Source organism: Hemitrygon akajei, chromosome 1 (assembly GCF_048418815.1).
Source record: "Hemitrygon akajei chromosome 1, sHemAka1.3, whole genome shotgun sequence".
Lineage (NCBI taxonomy): Eukaryota > Metazoa > Chordata > Chondrichthyes > Myliobatiformes > Dasyatidae > Hemitrygon > Hemitrygon akajei.
This window is the reverse complement of record NC_133124.1, coordinates 153,701,999-153,725,613: the sequence shown is the minus strand read 5'-3', so window position 1 is coordinate 153,725,613 and position 23,615 is coordinate 153,701,999. Positions and strand designations below refer to the sequence as shown.

The window sequence follows — 23,615 nt, the reverse complement described above, 5'->3', positions numbered from 1 at the left end:
CAAAGGAGAGGCAGTGGATATCACTTACTTGGATTTTCAGAAGGCATTTGAGTAGATGCCATACATGACACTGCTTAACAAGATGAAATCCTATGGTATTACAGGCATGGATAGAGGAATGGCTGACAGGCAGGAGGTAGTGAGTGGGAATAAAAGGGGCCTTTTCTGGTTGGCTGTCAGTGACTGGTGGTGTTCCTCAGGGGTCAATACTGGGACCTTCAGTTTTCACATTGTTTATCAATGATTTGCATAATGGAATTGATGACTTTGTGGTAAAGGTTGCAGATGATATGAAGATGGGTGGAGGGGTAGGTAGTGCTGAGGAAGCAATGCAATTGCAGCAGGACTTAGACAGATTGGAAGGATGGGCAAAAAGTGGCAGATAGAATACAGTGTTGGGAAATGTATGATAATTAATTTTGGCCACAGGAACAGAAGTGAGGGTTACTATCTAAGTGGGGAAAAGGTTCAAACATCAGAGTTGCAGAGGGACTTGGGTCCTCGTGCAAGATTCCCAGACAGTTTTGGGTCCCATATCTCAGAAAGGATGTGTTGTCATTGGAGAGAGTCCAGACGAGGTTCACAAGATTGATTCCAGGAATAAAGGTGTTAACATATGAGGACTGTTTGGCAGCTTTGGGCCTGTACTAACTGGAATTTCGAAGAATCCTGGGGATGTCTTTGAAACCTACCGAATTTTGAAAGGACTAGATAAGGTGGATGTGGAAAGGATGTTTCCTATGGTGGGAATGTCCAGCACTAGGGGCTACAGCCTCAAAATTGAGGGGTGACCCTTCAGAACAGAGGTAAGGAGAAATTTTGTTTAGCCAGAGAGTGGTGAATATGTGGAATGCTCTGCCACAGACTGCGGTGGAGGCCAGGTCCGTGGGCATATTGAATCCCGAAGTTGATCATTTCCTGATTGGTCAGGTCATCAAAGGATATGGCAAGAGGCTAGGTGTATGGGTTTGAGTGGGACCTGGGATCAGCCATGATGGAATGGTGGAGGAGACTTGATGTGCTGAATGGCCTAATTCTGGTCCTATGTCCTATTGTTTTACGGTCTCTGGCTGGCCTCAAAGTATATAATATTACCAAAGGCCAAGGCAAATGACACAACTCTCATTCTCCCTGCAATTTGGAAGAAAAACATAAAGAATTTGAAGCCAACACACACAAAGTGCTGGAGGAACTCAGCATGTCAGGCTTCATCTATGGAAAGGAAAAAACATTGAAATATCATAACATAGAAAACCTACAGCACAATGCAGGCCCTTTGGCCCACAGAGATACCCTTAGAAATACCTGAGCTTACCCACAGCCCTCTATTTTTCTAAGCTCCATGTACCTATCCAGGAGTCTCTTAAAAGCCCCTATCATATCTGTCTCCACCACTGTTGCCAGCAGCCCATTCCACATCCCACCACTCTCTGTGTAAAAAACTTACCCCTGACATCTCCTCTGTACCTACTTCCAAGCACCTTAAAACTATGCCCTCTCGTGCTAGCCATTTCAGCCCTGGGAAAAAACCTCAGACTATCCACATGATCAATGCCTCTCATCATCTTGTACACCTCTATCAGATCACCTCTCATCCTCTGTCACTCCAAGGAGAAAAGGCCGAATTCACTCAACCTATTATCATAAGGCATGCTCCCCAATCCAGGCAACATTCTTGTAAATCTCCTCTGTACCCTTTCTATGGTTTCCACGTCCTTCCTGTAGCGAGGTGACCAGAAATGAGCACAGTACTCCAAGTGGGGTTTGACCAGGGTCCTATATAGTTGCAACATTACCTCTCAGCTCTTAAACTCAATCCCATGGTTGATGAAGGCCAATACTCTCTCACCTAGAGGGGGTCAGTTGTGCTGTGAGGATTACATTCCTTGACTTCTCTAGTGCCTTTAACACCATCCAGCCCAAGATCTTAAGGCACAAACTAACGGAGATGGGAGTAGACTCTCACATGGTGGATTGGATAGTGGACTACTTGACAGATAGGCCTCAGTATGTGCGGTTGGGAGACCGTAGGTCTGACATGGTGGTCAGCAGCACAGGGGCGCCGCAGGGAACCGTACTCTCTCCGGTCCTGTTCACCCTGTACACATCAGACTTCCAATATAACTCGGAGTCCTGCCATGTGCAGAAGTTCGCTGATGACACGGCCATAGTGGGGTGTGTCAGGAATGGACAGGAGGAGGAGTATAGGAAACTGATACAGGACTTTGTGATATGGTGCAACTCAAACTACCTGCGTCTCAATATCACCAAGACCAAGGAGATGGTGGTGGACTTTAGGAGATCTAGGCCTCATATGGAGCCAGTGATCATTAATGGAGAATGTGTGGAGCAGGTTAAGACCTACAAGTATCTGGGAGTACAGTTAGACGAGAAGCTAGACTGGACTGCCAACACAGATGCCTTGTGCAGGAAGGCACAGAGTCGACTGTACTTCCTAAGAAGGTTGGCGTCATTCAATGTCTGTAGTGAGATGCTGAAGATGTTCTATAGGTCAGTTGTGGAGAGCGCCCTCTTCTTTGTGGTGGCGTGTTGGGGAGGAAGCATTAAGAAGAGGGATGCCTCACGTCTTAATAAGCTGGTAAGGAAGGCGGGCTCTGTCGTGGGCAAAGTACTGGAGAGTTTAACATCGGTAGCTGAGCGAAGGGCGCTGAGTAGGCTACGGTCAATTATGGATAACTCTGAACATCCTCTACATAGCACCATCCAGAGACAGAGAAGCAGTTTCAGCGACAGGTTACTATCGATGCAATGCTCCTCAGACAGGATGAAGAGGTCAATACTCCCCAATGCCATTAGGCTTTACAATTCTACCGCCAGGACTTAAGAACTTTTTAAAAGCTATTATTAATGCTTTTTGAGATAGTGATTTAGATGCATATCATATTCTTTACTGAGTTAAGTATTGTATGTAATTAGTTTTGCTACAACAAGTGTATGGGACATTGGAAAAAAGTTGAATTTCCCCATGGGGATGAATAAAGTATCTATCTATCTATCTATCTATCTATCTACACCGTATTCCTTCTTAACCATAGAGTCAACCTGCGCAGCTGCTTTGAGCGTCCTATGGACTTGGACCACAAGATCCCTCTGATCCTCCACACTGCCAAGAGTCTTACCATTAATACTATATTCTGCCGTCATATTTAACCTACCAAAATGAACCACCTCACACTTATCTGGGTTGAACTCTATCTGCCACTTCTCAGCCCAGTTTTGCTTCCTATCAATGTTCTGCTGTAACCTCTGACAGCCCACCACACTATTCACAACACCCCCAACCTTTGTGGCATAAGCAGTTTACTAACCCATCCCTCCACTTTCTCATCCAGGTCATTTATAAAAATCACGAAGAGTAGGGGTCCCAGAACAGATCCCCGAGGCACACCACTGGTCACTGATCTCCATGCAGAATATGACCCATCTACAATCACTCTTTGCCTTCTGTGGGCAAGCCAGTTCTGGATCCACAAAGCAATGTCCCCTTGGATCCCATGCCTCCTTACCTTCTCAATAAGCCTTGTATGGGATACCTTATCAAATGCCTTGCTGAAATCCATATTCACTACATCTACTGCTCTACCTTCATCAATGTGTTTAGTCACATCCTCAAAAAATTCAATCAGGCTCAAAAGGCACAACCTACCCTTGACAAAGCCATGCTGACTACTCAATCATATTATACCTCTCCAAATGTTCATAAATCCTGCCTCTCAGAATCTTCTCCATCAACTTACCAACCACTGAAGTAAGACTCACTGGTCTATAATTTCCTGGGCTATCTCTACTCCCTTTCTTGAATAAGGGAGCAACATCCGCAACCCTCCAATTCTCCAGAATCTCTCCCATCCTCATTGATGATGCAAAGATCATTGCCAGAGGCTCAGCCATCTCCTCCCTCGTGTCCCACAGTAGCCTGGGGTACCTCCTGTCCTGTCCCGGTGACTTATCCAACTTGGTGCTTTCCAAAAGCTCCAGCACATCCTCTTCCTTAATATATACATGCTTAAGCTTTTCAGTCCACTGCAAGTCATCCCTACAATCACCAAGATCCTTTTCTGTAGTGAATACTGAAGCAAAGTATTCAATAAGTACCTCTGCTGTCTCCTCTGGTTCCATACACACTTTTCCACTGTCATACTTGATTGGTCCTTTTCTCTTGTGTCTTATCCTCTTGCTCTTCACATACTTGTAGAATGCCTTGGGATTTTCCTTAATCCTGTCTGCTAACGCCTTCTCATGGCCCCTTCTGGCTCTCCTAATTTCCTTCTTAAGCTCCTTCCTGCTAGCTTTATAATCTTCTAGATCTCTATTATTACATAGTGTTTTGAACCTTTTGTAAGCTCTTCTTCTTGACTAGATTTTCAACAGCTTTTGTACACCACAGTTGCTGCACCCTACCATCCTTTCCCTGTCTCATTGGAACATACCTATGCTGAACCCCACGCAAATATCCCCTGAACATATGCCACATTTCTTCCATACGTTTCCCTGAGAATATCCATTTCCAATTTATGCTTCCAAGTTCCTGCCTGATAGCCTCATATTTCCCCTTACTCCAGTTAAACGTTTCCCTAACTTGTCTGTTCCTATCCCTCTCCAATGCTGTTGTAAAGGAGATAGAATTGTGATCACTATCTCCAAAATGCTCTCCCACTGAGAGACCTGACACCTGACCAGGTTCATTTCCCAATACCAGATCAAGTACAGCCTCTCCTCTTGTAGGCTTATCTACATATTGTGTCAGGAGACCTTCCTGAACACACCTAACAAACTCCACCCCACCTAAACCCCTCACTCTCAGGAGATGCCAATCAATGTTTGGGAAATTAAAATCTCCCACCACAACAACCCTGTTGTTATTACACCTTTGCAGAATCTGACTCCCGATCTGCTCCTCGATGTCAATATTTTGGGTCAAGACCCTTCATCTTGTATTACAGAAATCAAGAGCATTTGTAGTCAATTCTTTAACTCTGCTTGCTTCCCAGATGAAGAAGATGACTCTGACAATCAGCAGTCCAGTCTTGAACTTTCTTCAGAATCCATCGTTGACATCCTTCCCAGCAGCTTCTCCAGTAGTATCTCTCCCAGGAAAAGGTGAGTGATTCCTGTAGGGTACAAGTACAGACCTTTGACCAAGTGATCACCTCACATTTTCAGAAACTACAAATAATCAGAGTCAGTGGATTAATCTAAGACTGGAGAAAAGGTTATCAACTGCTGTGGCCTAAAATACTTTCAGTAGCCACATTATTAGGTACATCTGTAATTCCTATCAGCTTGAACTGCTCTGCCTATTCTCCTCTGACCTTTGTTATTAACAAGGCATTTTTGCTCACAGAACTGCATCGCACCTGTAAAACAAATATCTAATTAGCCAATCATGGCAGCAACTCAATATGGAAAAGCATTGAGACATGGTCAAGAGGTTCAGTTGTCGTCAGGCCAAACATGTGAATAGAGGAGAAATATGATCTCAATGACTTTGATCATGGATTGATTGTTGATGCTAGCTGGGGTGATTTGAGCATCTTAGAAACTGCTGATCTCCTGGGATTTTCATGCACAGCGGTCTCTAGAGTTTACAGAGAATAGTGCATTGAACAAAAAAAGTCCAGTGGGTGGCAGTTCTGTGAGCAAAAATGCCTTGATAATCAGAGAGGTCAGAGGAGAATGGGCCGACCCATTAAAGCTGACAGGAAGACAACAGTAACTCAAGTAAACATATGGTACAACAGTGATTTACAGAAGAGCATCTCTGAAAGCACGTCAAACCTTGAAGTGGAGCATCTTTAGTCTAGTGTTCAGTTAGTTGGCAGAGTAAGGCTAGTAATTTCCCCCTCAACAACATCATGTGCTGATTACCCCTCAGCCATGCCTTTGTTACATCTTTACTCAACTGTTGCAATATTCTCCTTTGCAGCCTGGCAGCACCTTCCCCACATCAACATAAACGTCAAAGCTCTTGTTGCTCATACCCTGGCTTGCACTGAATTCCTTTCACCTACTCTTGTGCTAAATGTTCTATGTTGTCCCTAATGACGCAAGTCCTGAATTTCAAACTTCATGTGTTTGCTTTGACATCTCTTCACTCTCCCTCTTTACATAACTGTATCTCCATGGGCTTGCCTCTCCCTCCACAGGCCCAAGTCTCCTTGTCTCTGCAATTATTTGCATTCCAATAGCCATCTTAAAGCACTGTTCTCTTCTGGTTTTGGCCTCTTGGAACCTTCCTTAATTTAATTTTCTTCCATTGACAGTCAAATTCACAGGTATCTACTCCAAAGCTCTAAGATATCCACCTCTCTACCCCTCACTGTTTTAATGTGCTCCTAAAACCCTGACTTTTTGAACAACCTTTAGGTTAATTGTCAAGTTAAAGAAAGAAAGAAGAATAAAAACACAGGAAGAGCTTGAAGCTGTTTTCTTCAAATCATGACTTTCTTATTTAGGAGACAGGTGTTGAGTTCTGTGCGTAATTTAAGTTATTGAAATCCTAAACCAAATATATGGATAAGTCACACTTTTTCAACTATATATTTCTGTACAGATCAAAACCAGTTTGCAAAATTCAACCTACTGAGAGCAGGGCTCAACATTATCAGGTGAGAGAACATATTGTAAAGCTACTAGATAAATGAGTATTTCCAACACACACATACAACTTGGCTAATCACCAGAGAATTCTTGGTTCCTGTGTCCAACAGATTGCCATTACAGTCACTGAGGGGCGGCAATTAGCTGGGGACAACATCGACCCGATGGTAATAATTGAAGTTGGGGATGAGAAAAAACAAACGGCAGTGAAAGAAGGAACGAATTCCCCTTTTTACAATGAGGTAACTGTACCAAATCTCTGATGCCATTAATGACTTGTGGTTTAGTGTGCTTAAGTGTTAGTTTCAGAAGAATCAAATGCACTTCAAGGTTCAGAAAAAAATCACATGTTCTGAAAATCTGCACAGATAAGCATTAGCAAAACAATTTGGAAAGAATAGGGTGTTTTAAGAGACTCTTAGAAAAAGTACATGGAGCTTAGAAAAATAGAGGACAATGCGGTAGGGTAATTCTAGGCAGTTTTTAGAGTAGGTTACATGGTCGGCACAACATTGTGGGCTGAAGGGCCTGTAGATTTCTATGTTCTGGAGTACTGTCCATGAGGGGTGGGGGAGAGAGAGGAAGGTGGCTAGTTGTGCCGTTGTTTTGTTGTGTTCTGTGTTCAGCCAAGTGATGCAAGCAAGGTGGATTGTCATTGGAGTGTGTGGAGGCCTCAGCACGTTGTTGGGTTCATTGGTTGTTAACGCAAATGTATATCCATCATTTCCATCGATGGGCCGAATGGCCTTATCCTGTTCCTATGTCTTATGGCCTTATTTCACTGTATGGTTCGATGTACTTGTGGTAAATAAACCTGGGTCTGAATTTGAAGCAGAGAACAGAGAAGATTTACTAGAATGTTACCTGGGTTTCAGCACCCAAGTTACAGGGAAAGGTTGAACAAGTTAGGTCTTTATTCTTTGGAGCATAGAAGGTTGAGGGGGGACTTGATAGAGGTATTTAAAATTATGAGGGGGTTAGATAGAGTTGACGTGGATAGGCTTTTTCCATTGAGAATAGGGGAGATTCAAACACAAGGACATGAGTTGAGAGTTAAGGGGCAAAAGTTTAGGGGTAACATGAGGGGGAATTTCTTTACTCAGAGAGTGGTAACTGTGTGGAACGAGCTTCCAGTAGACGTGGTAGAGGCAGGTTCGGTATTGTCATTTAAAGTACAATTGGATAGGTATATGGACAGGAAAGGAATGGAGGGTTATGGGCTGAGTGCAGGTCAGTGGGACTAGGTGAGTGTAGTCTTCTAGTCCATGCATGGACTAGAAGGGCCGAGATGGCCTGTTTCTGTGCTGTAATTGTAATATGGTTATATCACTCAGGTTGCTACCCTCCTCCCAACAGCTCGAGCAAACCTGCCCACAAGGATATTGGTTTGCCTTGGATTCAAGTGTAACCTGTCCCTTTGTACAGGTCATACCTTCCCCAGAAGAGATTCCAATGATCCAGAAATCTGCAATCCTGCCCAACTGCACCAGTTTCTCAGCAATACGTTCATAGAGCACAGCAAAGAAACAGGCCATTTGGCCCACTATAAAGCATCCAAAGACCTACACCATGTCCATATTCCTCCATCTTCCTCACATTCGGTTCCTCTGAAACCAAACCGGCCCCTTCGACATCCCAACCATCGTTTTTTCCAACATCCCAGCTGCTTCCTTCCACACCTCGGCCGGTTCTGCCACCAACACCAGTCCAGCTACTCCCATCAAAGAGCAGCCCACTCATGGAGAAGCCCTATGGTACCTGAAGTTTTTGGAGAGGAATTGTCTTTGGATCATGAAAAACACCTTTGGTTGGCCCCCGGGAGGCTGCTGCCGTTGCATGTGATGCCATCTTACTGGAAGCCAACAATGCTTCTTCATATTGCTCACATGGTTCACTTGATGCCGACTTTGGAAGCTTTGCATACTTCTCCTTTTTCTAATTGACTAAATTCATCAGCCCTCTGGACATATTGTTCTATCCTCATCCTTCCTTCTTAAAGGAACGTACCTTTCCTGTGCTCTGTGCAATTGATCTTTAAACACTCTCCAGATGTCTGATGTGAACTGGCCAGAGAAAAGGTGTTCCCAATTAATGCTTGTTAGTGCCCTCATACTTTGCCCTCCTCAAGCTTAAAACGCTCAAGAACCATACCTATCCTTATCTATAGCTATCTTGAAAGTTAAGGAGTTGTGGTCACTGTTCCATAACTATTCACCCACAGAAAGGTCAGTCACCGGGCCAGGCTCATTACCCAACACCAGGTCCAGTACGTCCCCTCCTCTCATTGGACCATCTGCATACCGATTTAATAGACCTTCCTGGATACACTTAAGAAATTCTGCCCCATCTAAACCCCTTACACTAAGAAAGTCCCAGTTTATATTAGGGAAGTTGAAATCCCTCATGACTGCAACCCTATTATTTTTACACATTTCCTTAATCTGATTACATATCTGTTCCTCAATTTCTGGTGACTCTTCGGGGATCTGTAGTTCAATCCCATCAGTGTGATTGCACCCTTCCTATTCCTGAGTTCCGCACAAATGGACTCAGTGGCTGAACTCTCCATTATATTTCTTGAGTACAGCTGTGAAATTGTCCCTGATTAGTAGTGCAACTCAACCTCCTCTTTTACTTCCTCCTTTGTCCCTTCTGAAACTTCGAAAACCTGGTACATTGATCACCCATTTCTGCTCCTCTCAACCAAATTTCATAGTGCTGTGTATTGATCCATGTTCTAAGTTTATCACCCTTTCCCATGATACTTCAAATTATCTGACCCATCATACCTGTTATTTTGATTTTGCCTATCAATACTTACCCTTCTGGTCTGATCCATCTCTGACTGACCTGGGGCTCCAGGTACCCTGCCCCCTGCAAAACTAGTATGTAAATTCTCCCAAGTAGCATTCATCTGCCAAATCGTTCTATTCTCACCCTCACTGGCCCAAGGCACGTGCAGGGAGATTGCCACCCTGGAGGTCCTTTCTACCAATTCTCTCTTCAGGGCCACCTAGCTTTTCCTACCTATGTCATTGGTGCAAAGGTATGCAACAAGACTTCTTGGTGAGTAGGATTAAGAAAAAAAAAACCCAAGGCATTTTACACACATGTGAAGAACAGGAGGACAACCAGAATGAAGGTATGATTGATCAGGGATAAAAGTGGAAACTTGCCTGGAATAGGAGGAGGTAGAGGAGGTCCTTAATGAATACTTTGCTTCAGTATTTATCAGGATGAGGGTTTTGACAAATATAAGTTCAACATAGAACAGCCTTTGCGCTCGAGCATGTTGAAATTAAGAATGAGGCAGTGTTGGAACTTTTGAGATAAATTAAGATGGATGTCCACGGGCTGGATGCCATATAACCCAGGTTACTATGGGAAGTAAGGGAAGAGCTTGCTGTGTTGTTTGTGATGATCATTGCCACTTTGTTGGCCACAGGAGTAGTTTCAGAAGAATGGAGGATGTTCAAGAAAAGTAATAGGGATAACTCTGGGAGCTATAGATCTTACATCAGAAATGGGCAAATTATCAGAGAGGATTCTTAGAGACAGGATATGTGAGTATTAGGAGAGGCATACTCTTATTAGTGATAGACAACATTGTTTAAGAGGATACATTGTGCCTCACACACTTGATTGAATTAAATCAGCCATGATGGAATGGTGGAGCAGACTCAATGGGCCAAATAGGCTAATTCTTCTCCTTGTTTTATGGTCCTATGTCTTATGAATCCTCCGAGGAGGTGACAAAGATTGATGAAAGTAGTGTGGTGAAAGAGGTTTGTGGATTTTAGTGAGGTGTTCAGCAATGTTCCCCATGGTAGGTTCATTCAGAATGTCAGGTGCTGTGGGACCCAGAGTAATTAGGGTGTGTGGATTTCGAATTGGCAGAAGTGGTTGTGTGTGGAGCTCATTCTTCCTAGAGGTTTGTGTCCCGTCTGTCCTGCAGGACGTGGAAGGGTGGTTACCAAGTTCACAGATGAGAAGAAAGTTGCTGGTGTTGTTGATAGTGTAGAAGGTTGATGTACATAACAACAGGACATGGACAGAATGCAGAGTTGGGCTAAGAAGTGGCAGACAGAGTTCAATGCAGAGAAGTGTGAAGTCAAATTTGACACCAGAGTACAAGAATAGGAAAAGTAGTGTGGAAGAACAAAGGATCTTAGGGTCTGAGTCCATAGATCTCCTAAAGTTGCCATGTAATTTGATAGTGTGGTTAAGAAAATATATGTTGTGTTGTCCTTCATTAATCAGGGGATTGAGGTTAAAAGAGACGAGGTAAAGTTTCAGCTCCATTAAACTCTGGCTAGACCGGACTTGGAGTGTTGTGTTCAGTTCTTTCTGTCTCATTAGAGGAAGAATTTGAAAGCTTCTGAGAGGGTGCAGAGGAGGTTTACCGAGATACTGCCTGGAGCAGAGAATATCTCTAATGAGGAACAGTTGAACAAGCTGCTGCTTTTATCCTCGGAGCAAAGGAGGGTGAGCAGTAACTTGAGAGTGGTAAATAAGATAACAGGAGGCATAGTTAGGGTGGCCAACTGGAGAATTGTCCCTGAGGGTAATGACAAATAAGAAGAGGATATGCCAGTGGATGTTCCATGCCATCAGGACAGGGAAGGAAAGGGAAAAGTCAGAGTAAGAAGCTGGGGGTAGGGGAGAAAGAAATACATGATGGCAGCTGATGGGTGAAATGGGAAAGGGGGAGGGTGAAGTAAAGAGCTGGGAAGTTGATTGGTGAAAGAGATAAAGGGTTGGAGAAAGGGGGATCTGATAAGAGAGGACAGAAAACCATGGAGGAAAGGGAAGGGGGAGCACCAGAGAGAGATGATAATCAGGTAAGGAGATAAGATGAGAGAGGGAAAGAGGAATGGGGAATGGTGATGGGAGGCATTATCAGAAGTTTAAGAAATTGTTCATGCCATCAGGTTGGAAGCTAGCCAGACAGGTGCTGATTGTTCACCCTGAGTGTGGCCTCATCCTGGCAGTGGAGGAGGCCATGGGCTGACATGTCAGAATGGGAATTGAAATGGGTGGCATTCCAGGAGATCCCGCCTTCTGTGGCGGATTAACAAAAGTTCGAGGTGAAATGGTCTCCCACTCTACATCGGGTCTCACCAATATACAGGAGGCCACACTGGGAGCACTGGACACAGTAGATGACCCCAACAGACTCACTGTTGAAGTGTTGCCTCACTTGGGAAGGGCTGTTTGGGGCCCTGAATGGTAGTGAGGGAGGAAGTGTAGGGGGAGGTGTGATACTTGTTCCACTTACAAGGATAAGTACCAGGAGGGAGATTGATGGGGAAGGTTGAGTGGACAAGGGAGTTACATAGAGTGTGATCCCTGCAGAAAGCAGAAAGTGATGGGCGGGGGGGGGGCGGGTGGTGTTGGAGGATGTCATTGGTGATGGGATCCCATTGCAGTTGGTGGAAGTTATGGAGAATTACTGTATGTGCTGGATGTGGAAGCGTGGGATGGTAGGTGAAGACAAGAGGAACCCTATCCTTGCTGTGGCAGTGAGAGGATGGGCTGAGGGCAGATGTGTACAAGATGGAAAAGATGCAGGAGAAGGCAATGTTGATGGTGGAGGAAGGGAAGCCCCTTTCTTTGAAGAAGGAGGTCATCTCAGTTGTCTGGAATGAAAAAGGCTCATCCTGAGAGCAGATGCAGCGGAGAGAGAGGAACTGAGAGAAGGGGATGCCATTTTTTTTTACAAGTGGCAGAGTGGGAAGGGGTACAGTCCAGATAACGGTGACTTTTGAGAAGGTGCAAATTTCCCCCTAAGCAGGATGATGAGCAGAAACGAGGAACTGTGTGGTAGATCCAGTCTAAACTTGTCATGTTACATCTTGGAGGAGTAGCTAGAGTGACAGGAACCCCCAAATTTGCTGGAATTCCCAACAGCTCTGCCATCCAGGTGGATCCTCTGATGAAGAAGAGTCATGTAGGGGCGCTGGTGAGTCATGAACTGTAGAGATCTTCAGCTGTGTACGCAAACAGGGGGTGACAGTGATTATCGGGACCACTTCAGGGAGGAAGGTTATCCTCAGATGTGGAGTGCTGACTGCCCCCCTTTTTTGTGATGGTAGTGTTTAGTGTTCCTGGGGAAGTGGAAGAGGAACTGTCTCCACCATTCAGGAAGTTGACATTGAAGTCACCGAGGTAACTCACCGATGCCAGAGGAATGGAACTAGAGATTAACTGAGAAGATTACCAGAGGGCATGGTTTGAGAATAAGGGGTAGGTCATTTAGGACAGAGTTAAGGAAAAACTTCTTCTCCCAGAGAGTTGTGGGGGTCTGGAATGCACTGCCTCGGAAGGTAGTGGAGGCCAATTCTCTGGATGCTTTCAAGAAGGAGCTAGATAGGTATCTTATGGATAGGGGAATCAAGGGGTATGGGGACAAGACAGGAACCGGGTATAGATAGTAGATGATCAGCCATGATCTCAAAATGGCGGTGCAGGCTCGAAGGGCCGAATGGTCTACTTCTGCACCTATTGTCTATTGTCTATTGATATTGGGATGTGAAGATGCCTTTTAAAAATATAGAAACATAGAAAACCTACGGGACAGTACAGACCCTTCGGTCCACAAAGTCATGCCAGAAATGTCCCTACCTTAGAAATTTCTAGGTTTACCCATAACCCTCTAATTTTCTAAGCTTCATGCACCTATCCAAAAGTCTCTTAAAAGACCCTATCATATCCAACTCCACCACTGTTGCCGGCAGCCCATTCCACACACTCACTACTCTCTGCATAAAAAACTTACCCTGGACATTTCCTCTGTACGTACTCCCCAGTACCTGAAACCTGTGTCCTCTTGTGGCAACCATTTCAGCCCTGGGAAAAAGCCTGTGGCTATCCACACAATCCATGTTTCTCATCATCTTATACACCTCTATCAGGTCATCTCTCATCCTCCTTTGCTCCAAGGAGAAAAGGCCGAGATCACTCAACCTGTTTTCATATGGCATGCTCCCCCATCCAGGCAACATCCTTGTAAATCTCCTCTGCACCCTTTCTATGGTTTCCACATCCTTCCTGTAGTGAGGCTTTTCTACTGATGAGTCTGATGTTGGTTGCTCCAAGAGGACTATTAGAGTGACCGAGTTCACCCCTTTCTGAGAGAGGTCTTGCCAGTTAACACAAGCTGAGGTTGAAGGTGTTCAGCAGCACCTGCTTAAACTGAAGGAAGCTAAGTTCAGTTATGGAGCAGGCCGGAGGACACGAGCGATAGACAGGGGGAGGCACCCTCTCGTGGACAGGAAGGATCACAGGGAGACATTGAAGAAGCTGAAGGTGAGTTAAGGAGGTCGGAGTCAGGATGCTAACTCCTAGCTAGGCTGGCAGAAGATGCACCTGGGAAGCAATGTTATGTATCTCATGGTGAGACATGCTACTTCCATTTACAAATGGATTGAAGATCCTGAAATTATGAAATTCATTTGAATACTGTTATTAAAACGGTTTATTAAATTCCAAAGTTATGAAGGCATGACTATCTTTGGTGGGGGGAGATGCAATCCCTGTTTAAATTTTTACTGCTATGCTGCAGGTATTTCATTTTAGCAGTTCTGTAAAAGCAGTGGTACATCTCATCCAGTCCCAGAGACTTATCCAACTTGATGCTTTCCAAAAGCTCCAGACATCCTCTTTCTTAATATCTATATGCTCAAGCTTTTCAGTCCGCTGCAAGTCATCCCTACAATCGCCAAGATCCTTTTCTGAAGTGAATACTGAAGCAAAGTATTCATTAAGTACCTCTGCTGTTTCCTCCTATTCCATACGCACTTTTCCACTGCCACACTTGATTGGTCCTATTCTCTCACGTCTTATCCTTTTGCTTTTCACATACTTGTAGAATGCCTTGGGTTTTTCCTTAATCCTGTCTGCCAAGGCCTTCTCATGGCCCCTTCTGGCTCTCCTAATTTCATTCTTAAGCTCCTTCCTGCTAGCCTTATAATCTTCTAGATCTCTATCTTTACCTAGCTTTTTGAACCTTTCGTAAGCTCTTCTTTTTTTCTTGACTAGAGTTACAACAGCCTTTGTACACCACGGTTCTTGTACCCTACCATCCTTTCCCTGTCTCATTGGAATGTACCTATGCAGAATTCTACGCAAATATCCCTTGAACATTTGCCACATTTCTTCCATACATTTCCCTGAGAACATCTATTCCCAATTTATGCTTCCGTTCCTGCCTGATAGCCTCATAATTCCCCTTACTTCAATTAAATGCTTTTCTAACTTGTCTGTTCCTATTCCTCTCCAATGTTGTGGTAAAGGAGATAGAATTGGTGCGGCTCGTGCTGCTTCCTGCATCAGAGTAGTTGGTGCACAAAGGCTGTATGCAGTCTAACAGCAAGTGATTGTCTTAGTCCCTTTTCTTGTGATTGCAAGAGTCTGTTGGACATTGTTACTGTGGAATGCTACAGACCTGATTCACTGACTTACTTACAGACAGAATGGAGCTGCTTGGCCTCGGTCGAGGCGAGGACTAGGCCTCGAGCCATAGTGTCACCTGTTTACAACTGTCCAGGAGCTAGGCGCCAGTCAGTGTGCTCTAGCAGAGGCTTAGTGGTGCACGGTCCAAGCTGGAGTCCGTGCTGCTTCCCCCTGTGCTGTCTTGGCAGAAGACCAGCTGCATTGTGGTTGACTTCAGATTTTTGCAATATTCGTGGACTCAGGGTCTTGGATTATATTTTTACCGTGACTGTATTTTACTGAGCTCTTTATGTACTTGCTGTCTTATATGTGCTATACGTGCCCTGTTCTACGTATGACTGTTGGTATTATGTTTTGTACCCTGGCCCTGGAGTAACGCTGTTTGGTTTGGCTCAATTCATGGGTAATCTTATCTGGTTGAATAATAATTAAAACTGAACTTTTACTTGAACTTCAGTCCTGCATTCACCACTGCCATGTCACAATTCAAGTCATGCCACTCACTGTCATGTTGCCCTATTATCTCTCCATCCTTCCTCACAGTCTCATTACACCGTGTATCTACTTGTATACCAGCTACCTCATTCTCAGCCCCATCATGCAATTCCTGTCTCGGCCTTTGCCTCCATCCATGGCAATGAATTCTGAACATTCAGCACCCTTTGGCTGGAGAAATTCCTCTATTCTGAGGCTGTGCCCTGTATTCCTATAGACACCCACCATTGGAAACATCCTCCCCCTTTAGAATGCCGTGGACCTGCGCCTGGCACTTGGGAGGCAACATAAAATTTAGTTGTCTTTTTCACACCCAGAGAATCTCCTGTCTGCTCCTCTTACTATGGATTCTCCAAACACTACTTCACTCCTCTTCTCCCTCCTTCATTTCTGAACCACAGAGCCAGAATTAGTGTGTGAGAACCGACTGCAATGGCTTCCTCCTGCTAGGTTATGCTCATGTCCTACCCCCCCTCCCCCCCCAACAGTATCCAAAGTCTGCACTCTGCACTTGCTGCCTATCCCCTTCCCCCTGCTGATGGTCATCCTGTGTCCTGCAGCTCTTTGTACGTCCTATCGCACAGTACCTCAGCCTCCCAAGTCATTTGGAGTTCATCCAGTCCAGCTCCATTTCCCTAACACGGTCTGTTGGAAGCTGCACTGGATGAACTTCATGCACGTGAAGTCATTATGGACAATGGAGGTGTCCCTGCCTTCCCACTTCCCACAAGAGGAGAGTTCTCTATCCTGCTTGGCACCCCCACTGCTCCTACTGTGCAATAATAAAGAAACAAGAAAAATTAAATTAAAAATTCTACCTACAGCCTGTGCCTTCCTTGCTGAAGCTTCTTGTCCACAACCTGAGCTTTCCATTCTAACACCAGCCACTCTGCTTAAACCTAACAACTTTTTATTGGCCCTTGCCGTGTGCCTAATTATGCACACCTCAGCTGTGGCACGCAGAGTATCCTGACTGCTCCCACTCGCTTCTCTCCCAATTTGCAACTCAACGTCTGCTGTGGTGCACAGAGTTTTCACATTAGCATTTCATTTGTGCACTACTTTATATTACAATCTTTGCAGAATTCAGCTGTGTTGTGCTTGTCATTATATTTATTTATTGTATTTGCAGCTTTGCAAAGACGTTAGTTAGGCTGCGTTGCATACAGTTCATGTCACCCCACTATAGGAAGGATGTCGAGACCTTGGAGAAGAAGTTTAACAGGATGCTGCCTGGTTTAATGAGCATGTGCTGTAAGGAGAGGTTGGACAAATTTGGGTTGTTTTCCCTGGAGTGTCAGAGGCTGAGGGTCGATCTGATAGATGTTTACAAGATTATGAGAGGCGTAGATATTGTAGGTTCCAAGGTTGTCAAGCCAAGGAGTGGTATTGGAGACAAGCTCCCACTACCTAAAAGTGCTCCTCACGGCATGCGCCTCAATAGCCTCTGTCAACCAAGTCCAACTCCTGGCCTTCTCGTGTGGCTTAGTCTCTAAGTCCGATGGAACCATTTCTACTGACAGGAGAAGGGGTGAAGGCAGGTCCTGACACCTTAAAACCAGTGCTTCAGATAGATGGAGCTCATCAGCCTGGGAAGGCAGTCTATCAGAGATGATGCCTGACCAGAAGTTTGTTATATTTGCTCCAAATTCCAGCATCTGTAGTCACTTGTGCCTCTATGTGTTTACTTGGCTCAGAGTACTTATTGTTGGAATATAACCATGAAAATAAATAGCCCATTTAAACAACTTTGAAATTACATTGCAATATTGATAGTTAAAAAGAGAGTTTAGTTACCTTTTTACTTATTTTTACTTCCTTAATAAGTCCATTGAAGTTTCATCCTCAGTACTTGTGGTTAATAGCCAGTTACAGTCTGGATGCTGCTTTTCTGTATTGTATTGGTCTGCGCAGTAGGCCTGGTGGATACAGGCCAGCCCACAACAGGCAAAGCCCTCCCCACTATTGGTCTGCTCAGCAGGCCTGGTGAATACAGGCCAGCCCACCACAGGCAAAGCTCTCCCCACTATTGGTCTCAGTAGGCCTGGTGGATACAGGCCAGCCCACCACAGGCAAAGCCCTCCCCACTATTGGTCTCAGTAGGCCTGGTGGATACAGGCCAGCCCACCACAGGCAAAGCCCTCCCCACTATTGGTCTCAGTAGGCCTGGTGGATACAGGCCTGCCCACCACAGGCAAAGCCCTCCCCACTATTGGTGTCAGTAGGCCTGGTGGATACAGGCCAGCCCACCACAGGCAAAGCCCTCCCCACTATTGGTCTCAGTAGGCCTGGTGGATACAGGCCAGCCCACCACAGGCAAAGCCCTCCCCACTATTGGTCTCAGTAGGCCTGGTGGATACAGGCCTGCCCACCACAGGCAAAGCTCTCCCCACTATTGGTCTCAGTAGGCCTGGTGGATACAGGCCAGCCCACCACAGGCAAAGCTCTCCCCACTATTGGTCTTCTCAGTAGGCCTGGTGGATACAGGCCAGCCCACCACAGGCAAAGCCCTCCCCACTATTGGTCTCAGTAGGCCTGGTGGATACAGGCCAGCCCACCACAGGCAAAGCCCTCCCCACTATTGGTCTCAGTAGGCCTGGTGGATACAGGCCAGCCCACCACAGGCAAAGCCCTCCCCACTATTGGTCTCAGTAGGCCTGGTGGATACAGGCCTGCCCACCACAGGCAAAGCCCTCCCCACTATTGGTGTCAGTAGGCCTGGTGGATACAGGCCAGCCCACCACAGGCAAAGCTCTCCCCACTATTGGTCTTCTCAGTAGGCCTGGTGGATACAGGCCAGCTCAGCACAGGCAAAGCCTTCCCTACTATTGCGTACTCTTACGCAGAGCATGCAGGAAAGCAGCATCCATCATCAAGGATCCCCACCATCCAGGCCTGCTCTCTCCTCCCTCCTACCATTGGGCAGGAGATACAGGAGTCTTAGGTCCCACACCATGAAGTTCAGGAACAGTTAATGCCCTACAACTACCAGGCTCCTCAATTTCTTCACCTCAGCTCTGGATGTTTCAGAGTTTGGAGTTCAATTTTGGAGCTGTTTTATAAGGAGTCTCTGTATGTCCTTGCTGTGGAATGCATGGATTTTCCCTGGTGATCTGGTTTTCTCTCACAGTCCAAAGACTGACCTGTTAGGTTAATTGTTCATTCTGAATTGCCCTGTGGTTAGGTTAGGGTTAATTGAGGTTGTGGGGTTGCTGGGACAGCGTGGCATGGCTCGAGGGCCAGAATGGCCTTGTCCATGCTGTATCTTATTTATTTAGTGATACAGTGCGGCGTAGGCCCTTCTGCCCCTTCAAGCCACGATGCCCCATTAAGCCCTGATAAGTAAAATAAAACTGAGTCCACAACCTATAGACTCACTTTCAAGAACTCTACAACTCATGCTCTCAGTATAACTTCTTAACTTTTTTATTATTAGCATGATTTGTCTTTCGCACATTAGATGTTTGTCACCCTTTGTTTTTCATAAGTTTTATTGTATTTTATTAATTTCTTGTAAATGCCAGCAAGAAAATGTATCTCAGGCTTGTATATTGAAACATATACGTATGTTGATAATAAATTTACTTTGAGCTTTACACCGCTGGCTTTGGTATGTAATAATCCTCTTCATTCTTTTGTTGCAGTACTTTGTCTTCGATTACATTGGCTCAGCGGAGATACTATTTGACAGAATCATTAAACTTTCGGTGAGGAAACTCATTATTAGATAGCTTTTTAAATTACATTTTCAAAATGATTAAATGAAGTTTGATGAATGTCTTCAACATTGAGCCAAAGTTAGTTCATTGAAATGCAGAAATATCACAAGACTATAAGACCCATTGAATTTACTATGCCATTTCATCACGGCTGGTTTATTATCCCTCTCGATCCCCTTTATTTATTTTACTTAGAGATCCCCCTCAACCCCATTCTCCTGCTTTCTCTCTGTCCTTTGATGCCCTTGCTGATCAAGAACCTATCCAGCTTTATTTCAAATGTACCCAATGACTTGGCCTTGACAACATTTTGTGGAAATGAATTGCAGGGATTCGTCACCCACTGACTAAAACAAATCCTTATCTTTGCTCTAAGGCTCTGCGCTTCTGTTCTGAGTCTGTGCCCTCGCATCCTAGAATCATCCACTACAGGAAACATCTCCTGCATGTCCAATCTATCTAGGCCTCTTTGTTACTTAAATGGAGATTGATAGCACCTCTGAATATATGCATCTGATTGCTATGTCCATTGCAAGCAACAAGTATTTTATAACCAACTACAAATTCAGTTCGCCTGTTTTACATTATGCCTCTCAGGATCTGTGGCAGTTGAGAAGTTCTTTGTGTAACACAATGTCTTCTCAACTGGCCTTTGATCCTGAGGGGTTCTCCCCAGGTTATGGCAGGTTTCTTTTCCAGTGAACTGACGATAACTTGAACACATCGTAAGTTGGAAATACAGCCATGAACCAAGTTCCCACATGGCCGCAGCCCCCATGCAGCGAGTGATCCATCCCACCACTTCCCCTAGCGCTTATTCATAAGTGCACAGGTCAGGCATTCACAAGCTGTGGAGAAAGCACAAACAGAACAGATCTGAATATTATACAAAATATACCCAAGAGATTCTGCCAATGCTGGAAATTGAAGGCTTATCACCTTTGCTTCATCTTCAACAGGGAGGATTTCCTGGTGGTCAACCATTTTAATTCCACTCCAAATTCTCATTCTCTACTGTCATGATGAGGCCAATCGCAGGTTGGAGGAACAACACCTCATATTCCGTCTAGGTAGCCTTCAACCCTGACGGCATGTACATCAATTTCTCCAACTTCTGGAAATTTCTCCCCTCACTCTTCTCCTCTTCATTTTTTTTTCATTTACCCTTCTGGTTCTCCTTGTACACTTTCTCTTCTCCCCTCCTGCCTTTCAACCTCTCTGGTGCCTCTCTCCTTTCTAGTCTTCCATGGTCTTTTTTCCTCCCAACCAGAGTCACACAGAAACATGCCCTTCAGCTCACCTAGTCCACACTAAAACCTGCTCCCATCGATCTGCCCTCCATACCCCAAACATCCATATACCTATCCAAACTTCTTTTAAACTTTGAAATCGACCTCACATGCACCATTTGTGCAGGTAGCTCATTCCATACTCTCACGGCCCTCTGAGTGAAGAACTTTCTCCTCATGATCCCCTTAAACTTCTCACCTTTCACCTTAACCCATGACCTCTAGTTGTAGCTCTACCCAATCTCAGTGGAAAGAGCCTGTTTGCATTTACTCTATTTATACCCCTCAAAATTTTGTGTTCCTCTATCAAATCTCCTCTCAATCTTCTATGTTCTAAATAATTCAGTCCTAATCTACTTAATCTTTCCTTGTAACTCAGGTCCTTCAGACCCAGCAGCATCCCTGTAAATTTTTTCTGTACTCTTTCAACCTTGTTTACATCTTTCCTGTAAGAAGGTGACCAAAACTGCGTACAATATTTCAAGCACACACAAAATGCCGGGGGAGCTCAGCAGGCCAGGCAGCATCAATGGAAAAGAGTAAGCAGTCGACGGTTCGGGCCAAAACCCTTCAACGGCATTGGAAAAAATGACAAGATTTTAGAGCAAAAACTGAGGAAAAGGGGAGGAATAGGTACAAGGTGGTAGGTGATAGATGAAACAGGTACAGGGAGAGGGGTGAAGTAAAGAGCTGGGGAATTGATGGGTAAAAGAGATAAAGTGCTGGAGAAGGGGGAATCTGATAGTAGAGGGTGGAAGATCATAGAAGAAAGGGATGAGGGAAGTAAGGGGCAGATAAGGGGTTGAACTAAGAAAGGGAAATAGAAATGGTGAAGGTGGGGGGAGTAATTACCAAAACTTCGAGAAATTGATGTTCATGCCATCAGGTTGGAGACTACCCAGATGGAATATAAGGTCTTGCTCCTTCAACCTGAATGTGGGCTCATCGCAGCCTCCTTCCCCTTCCCTTTCTTCCATGGTCTTACACCATCTTCGATCTGATTTTCCCCTTCTTCAGCCCTTTATCTATTTCACCTATCAACATCCAGCTCTGTACTCCACACCCCCCCCTTGGTTTCACCTATCACCGTGTACTTCCTCCTCCCTTCTACCCTCCTTCTTACTTGAACTCATTGTTTCTCCTAGTCCTGATGAATGGTCTCAGCCCAAAATTGTTTATTCATTTTCTTGGATGCTTCTTGGCCTGCAGAATTCCTCCAGCAATTCGTGTATATTGCTTGGATTTTTTCATGTTTGTGACAGAATACACCAAATTAGGCCTTATCAATGCCTTATAGAACTTCAACATAACATCCCATCTCCTGTACTCAATACATTGGTTTATGAAAGCCAATGTGTGAAAAGCTTTCTTTATGATCCTGTCTACTGTGACACCACTTTCAGCGGATTATGGACCTGTATTCCCAGAAGCCTTTGTACTACCACACTCCTCAGTGCCCTACCGTTTACTGTATAACACCTACAAAACTTTGCACTTGCCTGCATTAAATTCCATCTGTCATTTTTCATCCCATCCCTCTGCAAGCCATGATAGCCTACCTCACCGTCCACTACACCCTCAATCTTGGTGTCATTTGCAAATTTGCTGATCCAGTGAACCACATGATTATCCACATCATTGATATTCAGGTTGAAGACAAACAACAAAGGACTCAAAACTGATCCCTATGGCATTCCACTGGTCACAGGCCTCCTCTGCTACCTCTTCTCCTATGAAGCCATTGTCTAATCCAATTTACTACCTTGTCCTGAATGCTGAGCAACCTCCTATGTGGGACCTTGTCAAATGCCTTCCTAAAGTCCATGTAGACAACATCCACTGCCGTGCCTTCATCCACTTTCCTGGAAACTTCCTCGAAAAACTCTAAAAGATTGGTTAGACGTGACTTAACACACACAAAGTCATACGGACAATCCCTAATCAGTCCCTGTCTATCCAAATACTTATATATCTGGTCCCTTAGAATACCTTCCAATAACTTTCCCACTGATGTCAGATTCACAGAAATTCCTGGTTTCTGTTTAGAGCCGTTTTTTAAACAGTGGAACAACATTGGCTATCCTTCAATCCTCTGCTGTCTCACCTGTCACCAAGGATGATTTAAATATCTCTGCTAGTGCCCCAATAATTTCTGCACTTGCCCCCCATAAGGTCCAAGAGAACACCATGTCAGGCCCTGGGGACTTATCCACCATAATCTGCCTCAGGACAGCAAACATCTCCTCTGTAATCTGTACAGGGTCCATGAAATTGATGCCATTTTGCCTCACCTCTATAGACTCTGTATTTGTTTCCTGAGTAAATACGGATGCAAAAGATCTCCCCCATCTGACTTGGCTTCACACATGGATTACCACTCTGGTCTTCCAGAGGACCAACATGTATGCAAAATCTCTTGGGATTCTCCTTCAACTTGTCTGCTAGAGCAATTTTGTGCCTTCTTTTAGCCTTCCTGATTTCTTTCTGAGGCATTCTCTTGCATTTCTTACACTCCGTAAGCACCTCATTTGTTCCTACCTGCCTATACCCGCTATGCACCTCCTTTTTTTTCTCTTAACCAGGATCTCTTGCCTTGAAAACCAACATCCTCTTATACTTCTTATCATTAGCTTTAATTCTGATAGGCACAAACAAGCATTGTACACTCAAAATTTTGTTTTTGAAGGTCTCCCACTTCCCACTCACCTTTGCCAGAAAACAGCCTGTCCCAATCCACACTTGCCAGATCAATTCTGATACCATCAGAACTGGCCTCTCTCCAACCCATGGATCCTTCTGCACATTTACTTTGAAACTAATGGTATTGTGGTTACTGGATGCTAAGTGTTCCCCGACACACGCTACTGTCACCTGCCTTGTCTCATTCAAGTGGTTTAAACTAATATGGCAGGGGGAATGGGAACCAGTATGATAGAGCTGAGGATAAGCCAGCACGTTTACAAGTAAAAGATGGCTATAACATGAATGTAGAGAAGAACAAGCGAATGATCGGGTACAAATGCAGACTGAGCAGAGT

General features: G+C 44.8%; 1 protein-coding gene across 1 annotated transcript in view; it reads left to right on the top strand.

Annotated features, from left to right (window-relative positions):
• fer1l6 (fer-1 like family member 6) overlaps positions 1–23,615 on the top strand; it is a 325,837-nt gene that overhangs the window by 42,196 nt on the left and 260,026 nt on the right. The window contains exons 3-6 of the mRNA XM_073053009.1: positions 5,013–5,121; positions 6,575–6,629; positions 6,732–6,863; positions 19,215–19,277. Of these exons, the coding sequence (XP_072909110.1) occupies positions 5,013–5,121; positions 6,575–6,629; positions 6,732–6,863; positions 19,215–19,277 (359 nt within the window). The remainder of the gene's footprint in view (positions 1–5,012; positions 5,122–6,574; positions 6,630–6,731; positions 6,864–19,214; positions 19,278–23,615) is intronic.